At 42.5% G+C, this 15,783-nt stretch overlaps 2 protein-coding genes across 4 annotated transcripts in view; both read right to left on the bottom strand.

The window, feature by feature from the left end:
• Positions 1 to 273: 273 nt before the first annotated feature.
• On the bottom strand, positions 274 to 3,735 carry eri1 (exoribonuclease 1). Of its 2 annotated transcripts, none has more exons than XM_069139859.1 (7): positions 3,172 to 3,735; positions 2,455 to 2,636; positions 2,122 to 2,338; positions 1,951 to 2,034; positions 1,754 to 1,863; positions 1,500 to 1,659; positions 274 to 1,271 (listed from the first exon to the last, which is right to left on the bottom strand). In XM_069139859.1, the coding sequence occupies exons 1-7, from the start codon at positions 3,250 to 3,252 to the stop codon at positions 1,029 to 1,031; spliced, it is 1,077 nt and encodes a 358-aa protein (XP_068995960.1). In that variant the 5' UTR covers positions 3,253 to 3,735; the 3' UTR covers positions 274 to 1,028. The 2 variants fall into 2 exon arrangements, with proteins under 2 accessions (XP_068995960.1, XP_068995961.1); XM_069139860.1 differs by having other exon boundaries at positions 1,545 to 1,659; positions 3,172 to 3,733.
• A 3,718-nt stretch (positions 3,736 to 7,453) lies between these two features.
• tmcc3 (transmembrane and coiled-coil domain family 3) overlaps positions 7,454 to 15,783 on the bottom strand; it is a 36,519-nt gene continuing 28,189 nt past the window's right edge. For both annotated transcript variants that reach the window (XM_069139850.1, XM_069139851.1), the window contains exons 2-5: positions 11,180 to 11,350; positions 9,509 to 10,290; positions 8,361 to 8,496; positions 7,454 to 7,816 (exon numbers count right to left, since the gene is read on the bottom strand). In XM_069139850.1, coding sequence (XP_068995951.1) covers positions 7,514 to 7,816; positions 8,361 to 8,496; positions 9,509 to 10,290; positions 11,180 to 11,350 — 1,392 coding nt within the window. In that variant the 3' untranslated portion in view covers positions 7,454 to 7,513. The remainder of the gene's footprint in view (positions 7,817 to 8,360; positions 8,497 to 9,508; positions 10,291 to 11,179; positions 11,351 to 15,783) is intronic.

The following is a 15,783-nucleotide window of genomic DNA, read 5'->3' as shown; positions in this document are numbered from 1 at the left end:
AAACTACTTTTTTTTTTTTTTTTTTTTAAATCACCAATTTGGGGAAAGTGAGTTTAGTTAATTAGCTTTAACTGTTGAGGCAAAGTATTATATTTATATTATATATAGCTCTTACAGCTTTTTCCCTATAATAGTAATTTTTTACAATTTCATTTCACTGAACTACTCAATAATGTTAAACATTAAAAAAAAAAGCAAATGATATCAAAAAGCCCAATTTTATAAAGCATATTACATATTAAACTTAAAATGAAGATGACAAACACCCCAAAGTAACACAGAACACTTTATTTTGTATTATTGGCATTCGGAAGAATATTTGTTCCTGTTAAAATAGATCACAACCTCCAATGAAATAGGAATCGATTCGACATCCGTACAAAGGATGACGCAACACTACGACACGGGCCGAACTTGTACAGTATTTCCGACGGGCATTTGAATTCCTGCGGCCGCTCTTTTAGGAGGTTTTGTACTCTGTGATCATCTACGGAGCTACAGGGTCTCGGAATCTGAGACGATGAAAGTCCACAGGACTGTTTTCAAACCCCTCAGCTCGCTCTGAGAAAGCGGCAGCGGGATATCACGGCTACAGCAGCACGATTCTTGTGTTTATATCAGCACAGCAGTTAGACAGATGCGGGGGTTGTTTGTTCCACTGAAGCTGCAGATATCTAAATTTTTAAAATTGAAACACGGGGGCAAAACCTGAGCCCCAAAAATACTGAATTCAGCAGCTCGATAAGGCAAAGTGAGGCAAGGTTTAAACACACGGAAGCTGTTGAGGAAAGTCCTCCCACGACACGCAGGAATGATCTGCTTTTTAAACATCTGGTGTAAAAATAAACAGTCGGAGAGGAAACTTTACATATGAAGACCTGCAGCTTATTAAATCAAAAAGACTCGCCCCATTTTACAGCATTAAGCTGCATTTTTTTTTCTTTCCCCTCTCGCTCCTCTGTAACTCGTGGAGACAGGTGTTCGAGGCCGGTTGGGCTCCGTAAAAAGCTCTTTTCCGTTTGCTGGCTCTAGTCTCTGCTGCGGGGGCTGTGCGGCGCCGGCGCTCCTTCCACGGGGGCCGAGCTGGGAACCGACAGCAGCTGGCCGGCGTGCATGCGCTCGTTGACGCGCAGCTGGCAGCCGTCCTGCAGCATGCGCAGAGCTATCCGGGCGATGTTGCGCGAGTCGTCCAGACCGGAGTGAGGACGACCTTCGTACTTGAGACCGAGCTTCTCCAGCATGGTGCTCAGCTTCGTCTGCGTGCGCGGCACCTGGACGGAGGAGGGAAAAAAATATAGAGATTTTCTGTTTTATAAGAGAGGAGATGTTTATTTACATTAAGACATTTTAAAAACTGCAAGATCACAGGTGCAACTCATAACAGTAAGGATGCCTACATTTTATTCAAAAGCAACCATTTCAAGGTGTTGACATGAACATAATAACAGCTGATAAGAAATCCTCAAAAAAAAAAGTCTCCTCATACTCTCTGTTCTTACTCTAAATTCAAAGCTACTCTTTAGCTGCGAAGCCGGTGGAAGCACCTTGTAGAAGTTCCCGTACGATTTCCTGATGTTTATCCACTTCTTTGCAAACTGCGGATATCTGATCCGGCTGATCCGACACTGGATGTTGAGGAACTTGCTCATGTCCCACGCCCTGTACAAGTTAAAAAAAAAGAAAAGAAAGTGGTGTAACGAGGTTGCAAAAAAAAAAAAAAGAAATCGTGCAGCAGCACTGAAGCGAAACGTACCCGTCAGTCAGGATGGCGTATTTGTATTTTGTGCCGAGCTCCCGCTCCTGAAGCCACGCCACGACTCGCTGGAGGACTTCTGGGAACGGGTCGGCTTCATCCACCATTTTCTACCGGTAACCGACAAAACAACACGTTATTCCCCGTAAACTGACATTTCCCGATCACATTAATACGACTCGGATACTGAACCCGACCTGCGTTATTCCCGTTAACTTCACACAGAAGTCGGAGAGCTGCGGGTTCAGTTCTGGTTTCACGTATTCCTGAAAGGTGTCCACCTGCACGGAGAATTAAAAAAAAGACATGTATTCAAAGTTTGGAGAAAAAAAAAAAAATCCTACTTTTAAAAGGCGAATTCGACTCACGATCTCCAAAGTGTGCGTGTTGATGAGGACCATCGGGAACTCGATGATTTCGTGCAGGAAGTCCGAGGGATTGTCCTCTTCGCACGTCGCCTCGAAGTCCACCACGCAGATGTGGTCATAGTAGGTGTCGGTGGGTCCTCCCTCCGCCGCCGTCTGCAACAGCTTCTGCTTCTTATAGTGGCTCTTCAACCTCTTCTTCATCACATCCTTCACTCCTCTACACACACACAAAGACAAAACACACATTCTGCTTATTTGTAACAGGAAATGTGACACGAGCCTTTTTTTTTTTTTTTCTTACATCCGCTGATATTTACCCAAAAAAACTCTCACCTCGTGTCGAGCTTCAGCTCTGACAGTTTGATCCGGAGCTCGTCCTTGGACATGCGGTTGATGTGCCCGTTGGCCAGGGCGATCTCTTTGTACACCGGGTGACTGAAGTCCCCGCTCGGCTGGGACGAGGACACCTGAGGAGCCGATTCCCCCGCGGGACATATCCTGGCGCAGGGCTTCTCCTGGAGAGGAAACACAGAATCACAAAATGATGTTTACCAGCTAAATAGTACACAATACGTAGCTGTTTATGGTCTGGATCAGGTCTGAAAAAAAAAAACATCGATATGTTCATTGTTGAGATTTTTAAAAGAAAGAATAAAGATTTCACATTTCAGATGATGGTTTAAAAGGATCTTTGGTTTGTGTGGGATCATCTAGTCTGTTTAAAAAGAAAGAAATGAAATGTCCCTTTTAGTTTTTGCATTTTCAAAAGCAGAATAAAGGTTTCAAACACGGTTAATGATTTATTCATGATGTTTATCAGCATTAAAAAGGTGGAAAAACGGAGAATTTGTAAATCACGTTTCGCCTCAACTTTCCTCGGCATCGTGTTTTATTGTTAAAGCAGGTACTTCTTCTTATATTCCTTAAAACACGCTCGTAGACGATTTAAAAACGGAATAAAGTCGTAAATGTTTGTTTTGATGACGTCAACAAAAAGCGTTTGAAAGTAGGAGTTAGTTAGCGTGATGCTAGCTCGCTGCTCACACCGACCTTCTCTTCTTCTTCTCCCGTTTGCGACATCTTCTTCACGTTGACGTCTTTGGCGTGAAGGTTCTCCTTGTGTTCATCCATAAGGCAAAAAAAAAAAGAGTTAATCCAGCGACTTCTTTTAAAAACTAAAAAAAAAAAAAAAATAACGTTATCTTTCGGTCGCGTTAGCTGCTCGTGCTAACGTCGGTTGTCAGGAGGGCTAAACGTTCATTTTTGCAGCTTCTTGACTCTCGAAGCGGAAATGAAACGATAGATTAATGTTAGATATAACTAATAATTCACCAATAACAACATTTTATCGTAAAGTTACTGTTTAAGAGCCCTGACGCAGACCTCCGCTGTGACAGCAAACTTTTTTTTTCTTCTTCTTCTTCTTTTTCTTTTAAAGGTGATGACTTCCGCTTTGCGCCAAAACAACGCTCCTCAGTACCGCCCCCTGGCGCTGTGGATGATCACCCTCACCGTACCGCCCCCTGGCGCTGTGGATGATCACACTGTGAAAAACACATGAATATCTGCTCTATTTTAACATTAAAAAATAAATAAATAAACATAACATTGCTAATCACTTACTGGAGTTAATCTGATAAAAAAAAAAAAAACATCTGATAAATCTGATTAAAAAAAATGACAGGACAAAAATCATATTCAAACCAGCAAAAGACCGATTTCTTGTTTTTTTTTGTGTGTGTCTTAAATGTGTATGAATGCATAATTGTTGATATGTAATTTTGTGCAGTTGTTTTATCTCAGCTCTTGTTCATCTTTATTGTAACACATGTTACAATGTTATAACAATGTTATAAATATAACATCACAATTATTTTAGTTTGTATTCAGTGTGTGTTATAATCAATATTATTTTCATTATAGATCAAGCCAATAAAGACTCAGGGACAGATATCTGTATTAAAACACTGGAGAAACTGGACACAACGGATGTGAGTTTAATGTATTTTGGAGGTACTGCTCGTGTCTGACCGCCAGGTGTCGCTCTTCTCTCAGTTTCAAGATGCAGCTGTTGACCCTGAAAAACACCTTCTGAATAATGAATATGAGGCCGACAGGAATGGATAAAAGATTACAAATATGTTTTTAAGTTTGGTTCTCACAGATTATCAAATCAAAACGTGTTTCTTAACTAAACTTAATTCCTGTCAAGTCACCTGTAACTAAAAATGAGTGTATTGTTTTTGGTACATTGCAACAGAAGTGATTGATTTGCACTATTTACAAAATTTAATTCATTTGTAAAGGATCAATAACGTCAAGCTGAAATTAAATTAAATGCAATTAACTTCAGTTCAGATGCCGATAGTCTGAAACCTGCTGGTTTTACAGGTTTTTTTTTTCTCCCCTCTGCGCAGCTGCCGTCAGTCATTTACACCCATTTTATGTATGAATTCCTGATGATGCCAGCAGAGCGGTTTGATCTCCACAGAGCCTGACGACAGATCTTCTGTATAATAGATAAGATACTCTAAATGAAAGGCAGCATCTTAGAAAAAAAACTAAGATTTATTTTGTCATTTAAAAAAAATAATAACTTCATGGAAATACCCCATAACCAGAAACTATAATGCACGTAGAAGAGACGTCATAGTTTTGAAAATATACATTTTATAGACTTGCAGCTTCAGAGGGAATATCTCTCCTGAAATAAAAAATAAAAAAAATTTGAGCCAATTTAGAAAAAAAAACAAAAAACATTGAAGACGAATGGTGATAAATAATTAAAAAAAAAAAAAAAATCTCCATATTTGGCTTCTTTTTTTTTTTTTAAGGGACACAAACACAGCTGCAATGAAAAGGCATCAGTCCCATTTCACCTCCTCTTCATCATAATCACAGTGAAACGGGGCGCAGAGCTACATGGTTCACTTTCCTCCTTCCAGGCTGCCATGCTGCGTTCAGGTCACGTGGGAAGAAACAGCTGGATATTTTTTTTTTTTTACCGTTTGTGATCAATTTAAGGGGGTAAACAGACGAACTTGTGTCGAGTAAAATAACCCAAACGTCACGGCAGAGCAGGACTCTGTGATATATATATTGTTTAAAAGGCTGAGAGGAGTTATTATTAGCTGTTTAAATGTTCCTGCTTTGATCTCCTTATGTGCTTTAAAACAAGCTTACAAAAAAAGAAAAAGAAAGGCGGGAATCCTCTTGACTTTGAACCGTCAGATCAACGCTACCCACTATTCCCACCGGACCCTGAACGCAGCACAACATCAAAAGTCTTCAGGCAAAAAGTTAACTTTCTTCTTCACCTCCAGAGATAAAACAAAACAAAACAAAAGAAAAAAGGCATAAAATCAGGAGCTTCTTCTGTAATCGTGGAGGAAGATTCACACACAGGCGTCTACGTTTCCTCCCTCACAGTTTACGTTATCGCTGGTCGATGCTGAAAGTGGCAGCATTTGAATGAAGCTTGTCCAGTTATTAAAAAAAAACAAGTGTACTTTAAAAAAAAAAAAAAAAAGCTTTGAGAAACAAACTGTTACCTGAAAAACGTGAACTGTTCTTACGCGACAAAAAAAAAACACACCCGAAAACCGTCAAACTAACGAGACGAGAGGCAGTTGAGAAGCTTTGAGGGACAGTTTCACATGTCGGGGAATGAATTTGAGCAATAGCTTAGCATACGTTAGCTTAGCATACGTTAGCTTAGCATACATTAGCTTAGCATACGTTAGCTTAGCATAGCTCCAAGACTGGAAACAAGGTGGAAAACAGGCAGTGCCCTTCAAACACTTATTAATTAAACTATCCAGCAGTGTAACGACTCGATTAATTGATTAGTTGATTGGCAGGAAAATAATCACCAACTGTTTTGATAATCGTTGAATCATTTCGAGTCATTTTCTAATCAAACAAATGCTCAAATTTCTATGATTTCCAGCTCATTCAATGTCGACAGCGGGAGTGAAACGACATCCTGAGTCACTTCACGTCTACGTAAGGACGGGAGGTTTTAAAAATAGGTCTAACATTGTTCAATATTTATATTTCTTTATCTGTATTTAACAAACACCATTTCCCAGAAGCACCATGTCTGTAATAACAGAAAGATAAGGACACGGTAGACGGTGTTTAAAAATGCAGGAATTACAGTAAAAAAAAAACTAAAAATATAAAAGATGTTTATATGAATATAGACGATACATTTCTGTGTTTAAATTAATCTAATTCTAGTTTGTTAAACGGTTTCAAAAGTTTAAATTTCATTTGGAAAGTGATGGAAGTCAACACGTCTTTAAATAAGATCACGACTTGTTTTTTGAAAAGTGACAAACGCTGGACAGGAAGTGACATCGTGGCTTTGACTCTTTACGACGTGCGTATTCTGCTTTCGAGTCGTTCCCTCCTGTTTTTCCAGTCTTTAAACTCGAGCGCGGACGTGTTCGTTCGTTTTCTTCCCCAAAAAATGTTGAACTGCTCCTTTTATGAAACACCGAACAGACGCATGAACACACGGAGCAACACGGTCAGACTGAAGACAGGAACCATCACAGGGACACGTAGAGACACGGGACAGACCGACCTTCAGGTGGGGGTGGGTGGGTGGGTGTGTGCGAGGAGGCAATGTGTGTTCGAAACTGGTCACATGACTGCCAGTGAGCATTTATTCGGACAGACACGCTTCCCTTTGATGTTTGGACTTCAGTGTTTGTGTTGTTTGTGTTGTTATTGTTTATGTTGTTGTTTATGTTGTTGTTTGTGTTGTTGTTGATGTTGTTGTTTGTGTTGTTGTTGTTTATGTTGTTATTTGTGTTGTTGTTGTTATTGTTTATGTTGTTGTTTATGTTGTTGTTTGTGTTGTTGTTTGTGTTGTTGTTTATGTTGTTGTTTATGTTGTTATTTGTGTTGTTTGTGTCGTTGTTGTTTATGTTGTTGTTTATGTTGTTGTTGTTTATGTTGTTGTTTGTGTTGTTGTTTGTGTTGTTTGTGTCTCCCGGTGGGAGATTAAAGCAGCTCGTTTATCCTTTATTGATCTCGCTGTAGTGATTTGCCGTCACGGCGGCGCCGCGCCGTCACATTTCATACACGTCTGCTCCTCCGTCTGTTCGGCGGCGTTGATCTGTATCGGCTTCCTGCAGAGGTGCATTCTGGGTAAGGCTCTCCGCCCCCGTTTCGTGGACCCACTTTTAGGCGTAGCGGAGCACAGAGCCGTCAGTCAAGTCATCGAAGGGAGGGCTGACGATAAGGCTACATGTAATTTCCTCTTTTTATGTTGCCGCGGCAACAGGCAACCCCTCCTCTCCCCCTTCCTCCTCCCCTCCCCCCTCCGGAGACCTGAGCGCAGGGTTTTTTCGTGACGAGGTTCCCGTCCGTGCCTCCCGGCTCAGTGCGGGAGCAGCACCCGCTCCAGAGCGCACTGCAGGTGTTCCCAGTTCTTCCACAGCAGCGCCAGCACCGACACACCCACGCAGGTGAGCGCCAGGTGGAGGCGGCTGCGCAGCAGCGGCGCCGTGAACTTGGCCGCCGTGGAGACGCACACCAGGAGGACGGTGACGATGGCCAGCATGATGTTGATGCACTTCCCCAGCAGCACTTTGGCGTCGGTGTTCTCCAGCTGGACCGTCTGCTGCTGCTGCTGCTGCAGCTCCAGCTTCGACACGCGAGTCTGACACGACTCCAGGACCTCCTGCGCACACACACACACACACACACACACACACACACACACACACACACACACACGGTTAAGACAGTACGTCAGAGGGGAAAGGCGGTGAAGCTGGATCAGATATGAATTGACATGAGCTGCATTAGAAATGAACTGAAGTTGTGATTCACATTAGAAATGAATGAAAGACACTCAAGTTGTTTTTCTTCCGTCTCTCTCAGTCCTACTTGTCTTATTTTGTATTTTTTTTAAATGCCCAAAATTATGTTAAAAAAAAAAGCTCATTGAAACCTCCCCAGAGTCTGAGGTGACTCTAATTAAAACCGTAAAACATTCCATTTGCAATAGAAAATAAGTGTTTTGAGCCATTTTCCAAAGTAATTTTCTCCAAACTAAAACGACCTAAAACAACTACTTTCCCCTTTTAATTAGTAATAAATTACAAACTTCCTTCCTTAAACTGGAAAACAGTATGTTAATACTGGAGTTCTGGTTTCCTCTGCGTATTTAACTGATTTTAAAGTGCCGTACGTGTTCAGTTCGGTTTCATGTCCCGCGTTACCTGGATGTCGCGGGCCCTCTCGTAGGCCTGGTAGGCCACCTTCTCCTCGATGCTGGCCAGCTCCTGCTTCAGATTGCTGGTCTCGTGCTGGTGGAGCTCCGTCAGGTCGTTCAACTGGTCCTCCAGCCGCTCGTACCTGACGAGACACCACCAGGCAAAAGGAGGAGGTGGAGGGAGAAACGATGCATAATTGAGAGAGTGTGTGTGTGTGTGTGTGTGTGTGTGGGCGCGAAACAGTGCAGCAGTTCATCTGTGACTCGGCTGCTGGAGATGTTTTGCCCTTGGTTGACTTGGCAACCGTCTGGGGGATCGTGGGTTTATTTGTGGTTCACAAACGCTCATAAGAATAAACTCCGCCAGCAGCTCGTGTACAAACTAAATCTGGAGAGGTGTTAAGTCAAGTGTTAGTCAAGTTTTGGGAGTGAAGCACCTGCAGCAGAAGTATAAATATGTGTTACTTTAATGTGACAAATATAAAATCTGGATCAGCGATTCCAGACATTTTTTTTTTAGGGCTTGTGAGCAACATTTCTTCTGTTTGAAAGACTTTTGAAGGTCTGAGGAGTTTAAAGCATCTGGCAGAGCTTATTATTATTATTATTATTATTATTATTATTATTATTATTATTATCATTATTCATCAATCTGCACATTATTTTCTCAATTAATCATTTTGTCTTTGTCAGAAAATAGTGAATTATCTCGACCGTCACAAAAACCTAAATATATTCAGTTCACTGCTGCACATCCCCCAAAAAAATACATAAGATCCTCATAATTTGTATTGAATAAGTATCTTTTTTTAAATATTATTTCTTGCCATTTATATCTTCAAATATAGTTGCAGTGGAGACATGTAATCAATCCATGCATTTTCATTGCATGGCATCCAACAAAGAAATTTCTTTAATATGATAGTAATTTGTAAAATGTGACATTATATAAAAGCTGCTTCATCAAAAAAAAAAATCTAAAATATCCATTTTAATTTAGCTTAAAACTTTTCGTTCCTTACGAGCCAAATCTGGTAAAAATGAAGCACAAACAGAAGAAACGACACAAAAAAAATTCTTTAAAATCTGCCAAAAATACGAGCATTAAAATGTCATGAGTAAAAAGTAAAATAATAAAAAATAAAAAGCGCTCACCTGTATCGCTCCTCCTGCATCACCTGTGTGAAGTAGCTGTAGTCCCGTTTGAACTGCGTGTTCAGAGTCTCCATGTCCTCGGCCAGCTGGGCCTGAGAATCCCGGATCTCCCGCACCATGTCCAGCACCTCCACCAGGCGCCCGTTGGAGTCCGACCTCCCCGGGCCCCCCGACCCCGCCCCCGACCCGCCCGCCGGGTTCCCGTTGGAGTCGGCGGACGCGGACGTCCCCGTGGAGCACTCGTCGTCGCTCTGGTACTTGCTCGCCTTGGCGACGGTGGTGGCGCTGCCGCTCAGGCCCCTCGCCCCGCCATCCACCTGCAGCCCCGCCCCCGTCTCCATGGAGCTCTTCATGTGCGCGATGTTGTCGGCGCTGCCGAACTTGTTCCTGATGAGGTTGGCGAACTCCCGCGACTTGTTGAAGAAGAACGGCGGCGAGAGCGACACGCCGGGTCCGACGGTCTTCACCTTGTCCAGCGCCGGGTGGCGGCCGGTGGCGCTGATGTCCCGCAGGCTGCCCTCCTTGCTGTGGGTCCCCGACTCCTTGCTGCTGCCGTCCTTGTGGCAGTGCTTCCCGTTGGTCTCGCTGTCCTTCACGCGCCGGTGGTACTGCTCCAGCTTCCTCTGCAGCCGGGCGATGGTGTGAGCCGACTTCTGGTTCTTCTTCTCGAACACCTGACGTATTCGAGACACCTGCTGCTTGTCGGCGTTGTTCACCAGCTTCAGGTACTCGGCCACGTTCTGGTCCCGGGCCGTCTGCTCCACCTTCATCTGCTCCGTCACCTGAAGGGAGAGCAAACGGGACGGGAAAACTTAAAAAAATAACTGAAGGTTGCACGGATACTCATCCTGAACACTGACAGCGAATGACAGATTCTTAATTCATCTTTATGACGGTGAAATAACCTTGATGATGTTAGTGAAACATCTGTTTTATGTGGAATACAGATAAACAGCAGACTGAGCAGCTGCTTTTATGCTTCACCGGGTGTTGCGCCGTCTTTTTTCCACACGGACAGAAATAGATTTCTCTTTTTTGTTTTTTTTAAACTCCAATCACCTGTTAAAAAAGTGAAATATCACAACTTCCTTCCTGTTTATCACACTTTTTTTTGTATATTCCATCCGTGCACAGTTTTAAAATGACCTCCAGGCTAACAGCAGAAGGTCTAAATGTAGTAGTTGAAAGTGAAGGTTTATTTGGATTCACATTAAGATGCATTTATTGTGAAAAACAAGCATGAAATGGGGAAGAATCAGCCGTGGATTCAAACATGTTTTTGTGACGTTTTGACCTTTTGTGAAGCTGTTTTTCTAAAAACGATCTCTGTGTTTTGTTTGTCTCGTGCACACTCGAGGATGCACGTTGTTTCGCAATCCTCCGCTGATCTACAGGAGGCAGTGATTTGCCCCAAAAAAGAAAATGGCAAGAATGTGCTACGAGCTACTGTAGATTTAAACTGTTGGGAAAAAAAGGAAATTCACCCTGCAGCCGAGATTCACTCTAGTTTTGCTGAATAGCAGTAAATGTAAACATGTATTTTTGTTTGCTTGCAATAAAAAAAACCTTTGAATATTAAAGTACACGTATGGGCCCCTCCCCGCTCTGCAAAATCAAACGCAGTCGATCCACAAAGAGACAGCGAAGCAGGTGAGTCACGCCTCCTCTGACCTTGAGGATCTTCTGCTGCAGGCTGTCGATGCCCAGCGCTCCCTTGGTGAAGTCCAGACCCACGCCGTCGTGTCCGACGCTGTCCACCACGTCCAGGTTGGACTCCGAGCCGCCGCGACGCATCGGCACCGGGATGCTGAGGATGTTGACATCATAGCCGCTGCGCTCCGCCTGTGGACACGATGATGAGACATCAGGGCTGAGGCTAATGATTCATGATGAGTTAATGTGCACTTCCTTTTCAATGAATGATCGGTCTGTAAAATATTTACAAGAACGATTGTAACATGTCTTGAAACCTGACCGCACCCCGGGCATGTCAATCAAGCAGACGCGCCCCCAAACATAGCTCTGTTTGAGGGCTAAAATGTAATTAATGGCAAAATTATTTTCAGAAGGAGGAAATTTATCTAATGACGTCACAATGACTCGTGGAAAACATTCACTTTGTATTTCAGGAGAGAAGTTGATGCTTTTTGAATGGGGGTCTCCATAGAGAGGTTTTTGGATTCTGCCCCTAGTGGACCTCAGTGGTATTGCACTTTAAGTCACTACCACATTGATTTCTTTTTTTTTTTTTTAACCCGGAAGCTACGACCATTTTTATCTGTAGTCCGTGTGAGACGTGTGGTGCCAAAAGAAGCTTCCGAACCGGTCTTCGGGACACCTAAAGGCGACGTCACGCTACGTCCATTTATTTTTTTATATTCAGTCTTTGGGTGAAGATATTTTACTAAAAGCCACAAAATTCAAACAGCTGGCGGCGCTACATAAAAAAAAAAAATCTGATGATTTAACCCCGTGTTCACCGAGTTATTTCAGTCTGGACCAAAGTGGTGAGCGGACCGACCGACAAAATGACACTGCAGTGCACAAAGCTGCAGCGCCGGCTGAATGTGGGATGCCTTGATCACCACCTGAGAGAAAATACAAAAAAAAAAAGAAACCTCCTCTGGGTGCAGTAAATGCTCCATCGACAGTAAAAACCAGGCTTTACATCAGACACTGCAGTCTGTTCAGGCTTTCAGGCAGCACTACTGTAAAAACCTCAACAGTCTGCTATTGGTATAAAATAACAGGTGTGTTTATGTGGCATCAAGGGAAAAAAAAAAAGCTTCTTTCATCTCCTTTCCGTCTTCTGTCTCGCCTCGGCGAGAAAGAAAAGAAAACACGAGGGCAGAGGGAACAATAAAGAGCGTTCAAAGAGTATTGAGCGTGCAGCCTTGAGATGGGTCGTTGTGTTCAGACTGGAGGGAGAAAAGACAGCTGATGGGACATTTAAACGCGTCTTCAGACTGCACAATGGTCAGTTAGTGGAGCAGCGCACAGCCCCCCCCCCAACCCTCGAGTGCCTTTTGTTCGGGAAAATAAAAAAATAAAAAAATAAAAAATCCACTCTCTGCATTGACAAAAGCAGACGATTATGTAAGGCAACCTAAAATATGAGTATGTGGTAACTCTCGTTGCCACGGCAGCAAAGCACATGCACAGACTTAGCTCCAAAACACACACACACACACACACACACACACACACACACACACACACACACACACACACACACACACACACACACACACACACACACACACGGGGGCAAACTGCTGACATCCCCAGAGGGCGGGCTTATTCATTTAGTCTTTCTCTTACACACAGACGAGTAGACTACATGACACTTTAATTGTGTCCTGTGGCCGCCTGTGAAGCATCCTGCCGAGTCAGCAATCCCCCCCCCCGGCAGTGAGTAATAGTCCAACGGCATCAAACTAGAACTTTTTTTTATTTATTTTTTTTAAATCAGCCGATTATCATTCATGTAAACTGACTGTTCTGAATTGAGACGATTCTTCTTTCCAGTCTCCGAACGTCGCACATAAACGCGTCTGTCGGTCCGACCAGAAGGCGATGAAACGCAGCCAGAACAAAACCTGTTACGTAAATAAGGCGGTTACCGTCAACATCAAGTGAAAGCGTGTTATTAGTAGCCTCGAGAGTGGAAGATTTGCTCGGTTTTTCAAGACGAAATAAATAATCTGAAGGTTGTTTTTTTTGTTTTTTTCTAACTGTTGGGTCTATAAACGTCAGTTTTGTGCTCCTTCGCAATGTGAGAGCCAACAACACTTGAACACTCACCTCCCTAGAGTCACCATGTTTTTAAGATATTCTAGTCCAATTTCTTTTTTTTTTATCCCTTAAGAAAAGTCTGTTATGTTTTTTCCCGATGACTTACTTTATCTTCTGTTTTTCTATTGTGTTCTCTTCACTGCTCAGTTGTACTGCGTTTTTGTTTTCAAGTTTTGTCTCTCCATGTGATTCACTAGACGCTATTTCAGATGGAGAGATGCTGAAGTAATTTCATTTTTAATCTCCCAATTGGTTTCTGTGCGTCTAAAACAGAAACAAACACGACTCCGTCAAAACAAGACGAAGTATGTGGCTGGAAATGCTAGAGCGCTCTTAATTTGAAAGGAGGACTTTTAATTTGAAAAAAAAAAAAAAAACACAGGAAGTCATGTCCTTTGGCCAACCACGTGGTGAAACTTTCAGTGACTGATTTTTTTGTGTTTGCAGGGATTTTATACGTCAAAGTTTGTTTACATTTCTTAGTGTGTCACTTTATCTGTAAATAAAGTGTTTTGTAGCTCTAAATCGGATCAATTTGATATTTCTTGCAGATATTCTTGGTATTTATGGGTTTATGGGTAACGTAGGCGCCAGGTTTTTGTTGAGAAGGAAGAATGTGTGAAATAAAAACAGATGCAACCTCTGGTTCTGCTTTATCATGAATGCAACTGGGTCCAAATGTCATTCAAAAACTCCCACTCTGTATAATCTTAAATACCCAGAAACAATACCATTAGTTTTGGCATTTGGCCGTGACCTCTGCCCTCAATAACAGAAAGTCTCTAATCTCTAAATATCAATATTGATGGAGCTTTTCATAGTAGCAGCGTCCTCTGGTTGAAACCGTGGGTGGCAAAAGGTTAATAAGAAAAGTAATGAGCAGATAATTGATGATGCAGTCATTTTCAGTTGCAGCCTGCGTTAGCAGAAAGAATGTCACAATCAATACGCGAGTCCCACTTTAATAAACGCGACACAGGACGTCATCGTTTTATGTTTTTCGCTGCCTCTGCCATACAAACGCTGTGGTCATAAATCCGCGGGGTGGATTGAAGAGTTAAAACGCGCTCGGCAGGCCACGCACGTATCGGACATCCAGTGGAGAGTGGGTTTGAGGGCAGGAGTGGGAAATTATTACCATGTGAACACACATGTCAGGGAGGACACACGTGTCTGTGTTACAGAGCAGATATCCGGTTACTGCTCGGCCCGTGACCCTGACCGCGCCGGGGCCATTTAGATTATTATACAGATGGGTGGACGACTGAGCCAAAACACACAAACAACACACCGTTGTGTTCGTCCACTGGGAGATGAATAAACTAGAAAATTCAACTCCGCTCCGAGACATGAAAAATGGATGACTGGAAGTGAACGCAGGGAAACACGGACTGCGGCCGATTTCCTCGGAGAGAACGAAGATCGGACATAAAATGTGCCGCGAAAATGCTGCGTTAGATTTTCCTACAGCAGTGAAGAACTAAGCAGAACATGTAAAGTCCTGGTGGTTTAGCTGGTTAATTTACATACATCTGTAACATCTGGAAGATTCAATGCAAACAAACAGCATCTGTCTAAAAAAAAAAAAAAAGGTCAAGTACTCTGCTGCTTCTATCGAGGGAAACTGATCTCTTCACCCACACAAGCAGCCACGAAAACAGCTTTTAATTTGGAGATTTGGGGAAATGAATCAATGACAGCTTTGGTAATCTGTCTTTGACGCCGGAGAACGAGTCGCAGCAGGAGAAAGTGTTTCACGGAGTTCACTCAGAGCTTCCAGTGACTCAACCGACAGTTGATTTAATGGTTTAATGCTTTCGCACCATCGGTGCTCGGGCCCTAATAATGTTTGACTTTCTTTTTCATGGCAATTCAACCAATACGTGTTATGACATTGCACTAAAAACAGAAAATCCCAACCTCGTGGTGGGTCAAGAGGAAAAATCTCGTCATGTAATCTGTAGCACTCATCCTTTGAGGATTGCGGAAATCTGTACCAACTTTCATGCCAATACATCCGATATTTGTTGAGATAGGGCTCACACGCTGACAAAATGCCATTTTCAATCCAAAGAGCCACATTTAAAATCTCTTACTGAGTATTTAAGAGGTGCAGAACTGAAAAAACAAAAAACAATGCCACTAGATAAAAGTCGAGGAATCAGCAGAATACATTTTTAATTTTCCAAAATTCATGGGAATCCAACCAACATCTGTTGAGATATATTTAACTCAAAACAGAAAAATTCCAACCTCAGAGGAAAAGAGTTAGATTCAGAGCATCGTCTGACCTGTAGGACTCATCAATACCAACTTTCATGCCAATATGTACAGAAGCTGTTGAAATATTTCAGTGTGTATATAAAAAAAATAACCTTCAGTCCCTACAGCAATAATTAAAAAAAAAAAAAAAAGTCTATGGGTGACATGAAAATAACCATCAGTTGAAGCCCAAACTATGAGAAATTCAACAAAAATCA

The sequence above is a fragment of the Embiotoca jacksoni genome, unplaced genomic scaffold (genome assembly GCF_022577435.1).
Source record: "Embiotoca jacksoni isolate LCO1_2020_lvr unplaced genomic scaffold, fEmbJac1.0.p SCAF_86, whole genome shotgun sequence".
In the NCBI taxonomy this organism is placed as follows: Eukaryota; Metazoa; Chordata; class Actinopteri; family Embiotocidae; genus Embiotoca; species Embiotoca jacksoni.
The sequence above is the reverse complement of the archived record's forward strand: the minus strand, read 5'-3'. Positions and strand labels throughout refer to the sequence as shown.